At 30.1% G+C, this 5,495-nt stretch overlaps 1 protein-coding gene across 1 annotated transcript; it reads left to right on the forward strand.

The window, feature by feature from the left end:
- The first annotated feature begins 2,170 nt into the window (after positions 1-2,170).
- On the forward strand, positions 2,171-4,056 carry LOC107637152 (F-box/FBD/LRR-repeat protein At4g26340-like). The gene is made up of 3 exons (XM_021121830.2): positions 2,171-2,866; positions 3,493-3,642; positions 3,734-4,056. The coding sequence occupies exons 1-3, from the start codon at positions 2,171-2,173 to the stop codon at positions 4,004-4,006; spliced, it is 1,119 nt and encodes a 372-aa protein (XP_020977489.1). The 3' UTR covers positions 4,007-4,056.
- The last annotated feature ends 1,439 nt before the right edge of the window (positions 4,057-5,495 follow it).

Raw genomic sequence — 5,495 nt, forward strand, 5'->3', positions numbered from 1 at the left:
TTTACAGTTTTCTGTGTCGATTGCATTAAGCCACCAATTCTATTCTGTGATAATCAGAGTGTCCTCCATATTGCAGTCAATCCTGTTTTTTATGAACGCACCAAATACTTAGAAGTTCATTGTTGCTTGGTTCGACAAAAGACTCAAAATAAAGTTACTTCCAGTTCCTTCATCAGAACAAACAATTGACAGACATCTTTACTAAACCACTTCTAACTCAAGCATTTCACAATAAATTGTCTAAACTGGAAATTTTTTACTTATTTCATCCTCCAGTTTGCGGGATATATTAAATGAATCATCAGCTCACGCACAACCAAATGACAAAGAGGGCACCGGATTCGATGGTCCCAAAACGTTTGGACCATTAAATGGTCCCATAATAAAACATATTTTTTAAATTTTTTAATAACTGTTAAATAGTCCTTTTCTAATTTTAATTACAAATTAACCTCATATATTTTATTTAATTATAAAAACTATTTTTTATTTTATAAATTATTATTTTATCATTCATCTATTATGTTCATTAATAATAAAAAACAAAAACAATAATGAATTAGATTTTCCATTGATTGTAATAACTTTTTGACAATCCCAATCGTTTAAAAGTTTATCTTTGATCCGTTACATCCGTCGAGGATTGTAAAATCGTGTTTCTTAGAAAATCAATCGATTATTGGATTAACAAAACAATCGATTGAATTTCAGGTTTCTCATAATTCAATCGATTGGACTTCAGGTTATCACAAAAATCGATTGAAAGTTGCAAGACAGTATGGTTTGCCCAAAAATCAATCGATTGATCATATTACCCAATCGATTGGTTATGTTTTGAAGTTTGTATGTGACTAATGGCATATTCCAATTCAATCGATTGAAATGTAACGTAAATAAGTTTTTATCTACATCCAATCGATTAAAATATAGAATGATAAAATAGTTATATATATAATCAAATTTTACAAATAATATAGTCAAACATTTGTGTTTGCAGGGGATTTTAACGCGCCATAGCTAGCCAAGAAGAAAAGGAAGGGGAGCCTAAAATCAACCATGCTTGAAAACTCCGAAGCCAAAGAGAAAATCAATGGCAATCACCACAAGAACCAGGCACGTGCATAGCATGCATATTCTCGCCCCACAACACATCTCTCACCAGCAAGCTCTGGAATCACCAAAGTTTGAATCTTTTTTTTCTGGGTATCTCGGATCTGAGAAAATTCTCGGGTGGGTTGATTGAGAAAATTTGTGAGAAGTCAATCGATTGAGATTGCTAAAAGGTTATTATGATTAATGGAAGATCTAATTTATTATTGTTTTTGTTTTTTATTGTTAATAAACATAATAGATAAATAATAAAATAATAATTTATAAAATAAAAAATAGTTTTTATAATTAAATAAAATATAGAAATTAATTTATAATTAAAATTAAAAAATAATTATTTAATAATTATTAAAAAATTTAAAAAATATGTTTTTGTTATGAAACTATTTACTTGTCCAAACGTTCTAGAACCATTTAATCCTTTGCTGACAAAGAGGTCCAGGATACATGACCAAACTTTCTCTTCATTCTTATCACATTTTATTTCAACACATACTTTTTTTTATTTTTTTTGAGTAGTTGAGAGTTAATAGTTAATAGATAAATATTTATGAGATTAATTGATAATATCTCTATAAATAAGAAGACTCTTGTATCATATAAAATAACAAATTCAAAATATATTTTTTTATTTCTTTTAATATTATTTTTATTTTCTTGTTAACTATGTCACATTAAAGAAATTAAGAGTTCATTTAAAAAATAATGATGCTGACAATTGAAAGGCACATTAGACTAAATAGGAACATCAAAAACTCAATTTTTTTTAAAATTCAATAAAAGACATCAATTTAATATTAAATTTAAAATTATTTAATTATATTTAAATTTAACTTATTATTAGGATTGATAAAAAGATTTAATTTAATTTTAATTTATTTTAATATTTTAAAATTTAAATAAATCTGAGCTAATCTTTAAAGATAAAGATTTTTGTGTTTGGGCGGTTTATTTAGTTTCTCACAATCCCATCAACATAAAAGCAAGATGTTTGGGATTCAACAGTTTTCTTGGTCAAATATAAACACGTGCGTTGGCTTATCTAAGGGAAACAAAAACAATGGGAGGAATTGATAGGATCAGCACATTACCCGATGTTCTTCTTTGTCACATCCTTTCTTATGTGCCATCCAAGACAGCAGTGGCCACAAGCGTTCTATCAAACAGGTGGAGGAATATTTGGCACTCCGTCCCCGCCATCGATCTCGATGACTCACTCTACCTTCACATTGGAGACTACCATCCCTTTGCCAACGTCGCATACGCACTCATGCTTAGGCTACACGCCACGCAGCCAATCCTAACTTTCCGCCTTAAATGCCAATCGTCTCTCTCTTGCTTCCCTTGGGATCTAAATCTCTGGATCGACACTGCCATACAACACTGCGTTGAAACCATGGAGCTTTCGCTGCCACTTACTGCCAAGCTGCCTTCAACGGCTCTCACAAGCACGAAACTCGTGTCACTGACGCTAAGAGGATTAACGGTGGATAATGTACGGAGTGTTTCGTTGCCTGCACTGAAGTTTTTGCACCTTATCGACGAAGTTCGTTTCACTGAAAGTCGGTACTTGGAGATGCTGCTATCGGGCTGTCCAATTCTTGAGGATCTCCGGATCGGTCAACTGGAGGTTTGGTTCAGTCAACCGCCTTTTGTGACGGAATTTAACCTCCCCAACTTGGTCAAAGCAGATGTTATGAGTGTTTGGATTCCAATTGCCAAGTTTTATAACGTCAACTTTCTCTCTATTTGTGTGGTATGAATTCTTTCAAAGTGCATCATATCATTGCTACCATTGGGGTGTCAAAATTTTTGTTTTTGTTAGGTTTATTTTTATGAGTTTAATTTTGTGGTAAATGTAGAAAATAATACATAAAAGTTAAATTATTTTAAAATTTAAATTAAAGTGTGAGAATCATGATACTTTATGGCCTGAGAATACATTATATTGTATTAACAATTTAACATAGCTTACACTATTATTAAATTGAAACTTGATACAGTTATATCTTTGACAATTGACATGCTTTTATTATTATTTGATAGAAGTTGAGATTCAATTGGAATAAATTTTCTAATAACGGATAATGTCATAGGACTTGCTTCAAATTATGTTTAAAAAATAAGTTATGCTACGTGTACACTAAAATCAGCCACCAATGTAAAATATATGTTAGAATATAAATACACATTGAAAATAAATTAAACCACACATGTATTTATATACAAATACATTAGTGGCTGATTTTAGTAGTTAATTTTGGTATACAAATAGCATTTTTGTTAAAAAATATATATAAGAACATTATTTGTAAAATAGTAACCTGTGAACTTGTAATTCTACCCGTTTATGATATTATTTTTTATATGTAACTTGTGCAGGCAGAATTCCCTACTACTCCAGAATGCACCTTTCATAATCTAATTCGAATGCAGCTGCTTGTTACACGTTCTTGTAAATGGCATTTGTTGGTAGGTTTGCTCAAGTATTGCCCCAAGCTTCAATTTCTAAGCGTTGTTGTAAATGCCACGGTGAGTATGTATCTACTATCTATTATTTCGTTATTTCCAATTTCATTTAACCGATTTAATTAATTTCATGAATTATTGCTTTATTTGTCAGGTAACTAGTACAATTGCTAGTGAATTTGTTTACTCATCAAAATTGTTCATCCCTCAATGCGTTTCCATGAGGCTCAGTGAGTGTGTTCTGGAAGGTTTGTGGTCAAGTCAGGATATTCAATTTGCATCGTATGTTATGCTTACCGCAAGAGTGTTGCGGAGAATGGTGATACGCAGTGCCAGCTTCTTAAACATAGATACTAAGTTCAAAATGCTGAGGTATTTGTCTCTAGTTTCAAGGAGCTCTACAAGCTGTTCACTTATTTTTGCATGAGGAGCTGGTATTTATATGCTGACATGGGATGTTTAAAAGATTTCAATAAAGATTATTTGTTTCATGTTTAAAGGATTTTAATTAGGACAAATTACTTAATTAAATTATTTAGAATTTAAAATTATATTTGCAATATTTATATATTTATAGAAATTGCTATAAGAATAGCAATTTTAAAATTGAACCTAAATCACTATAAGTGTAGCGGTTTATGTGAATTGAGTGACTGCCATAAACCGCTATAGTGATTTCTGGACTGAGATGGCTTTGCAGAATTTATGACTAACCTTATTCCACCCTCTTCTTTTTCAACGTGTCCCTTAAATAAGGCTGTTTGTGGCCTTCCTCCAACACCACAACAATGATATCAGCTTCTAGAAATCTGCCATCCTTTAGTTTTACTTCTTTCACGTGAATGGTAGATTAAAATCATGTCAAACTTAGATTTGAAATTTAAAAGAAAATCATATCAGTAGCATAAGAGGTCACTTATTACCTTTTCATCAGAACTAGCAGAAGTCTCTACGCATACGTGCGGGTAATAGTAGTGTTTGGATGGTATAACTATTTTGCTTAAAATATTGGATTGAATACTAATATTGTATGTAATATATATAATAGTCTTTTGACCGATTTGAACACAGAATAATAAAACATAATATAAACTAGCAAGATACCCGCGCTATGCGTGGGAAGAGAAATAAATAGAATGATCATGTAAAAGTAAAGCTTAGTTTGAAAAATAATGATTTTTGAAATGAAAATTTAGTTTTGTAAAAATATTGTTAAGATTTAAAAATTTAGGTTAATAAGATATTTGTAATTTTATTGGAATATAAAGAAGATAAAGTATATGAATTGGATATAAGTAGAATATATTGTCTGTATTAATTTAGAATTTAATTTTGATACACTATCAGTGTAAAGTAGTTTTACACGTATATTCAATTATATAATGCCATATCAGCAAAAATAAATTTGTGACCCAGTTTATTCTTTTTAAGTGAAATCTATGAAATTTGACACCCAAAAAATAAATCTTTTTGAAAAATAATATTTAATTATTCAATAATTTTGAGATATAAAAATCATGTATGCATTATTAAAGTTGGTTGAATGTAAACTGAGAAAAAATAAGTTTTTTATAAACGAAAATACATGTATACATGAGATAATAATTAAGAAATAAGTAATGTTAAAAGTTTTATCATACATTTCTAAAGACTTCTGGGTAAACAATATTTTCTGTTTTGCCAGTGTTTTCATCATGAGCAAATTAAAATTTTTAATCCTTTCTTGTTAGTGATCCTTGAAATGGCAATATATAGTTGGCCATGTATGAAAACAGGTTTTTTTTAGTAGCAATCCGATGTGGTCTAATGATTGTCTTTGACTTTTGTTTATGGTCATTGCATAAGATAGCATGAGAGGGAATTGTCTCATTTGAAATCTAAATGGTAGCCTAGCATCTGATGGTGTGAGTGTCATT

This window comes from Arachis ipaensis, chromosome B4, assembly GCF_059453495.1.
Source record: "Arachis ipaensis isolate K30076 ecotype BB chromosome B4, ASM5945349v1, whole genome shotgun sequence".
Classification (NCBI taxonomy): Eukaryota; Viridiplantae; Streptophyta; class Magnoliopsida; order Fabales; family Fabaceae; genus Arachis; species Arachis ipaensis.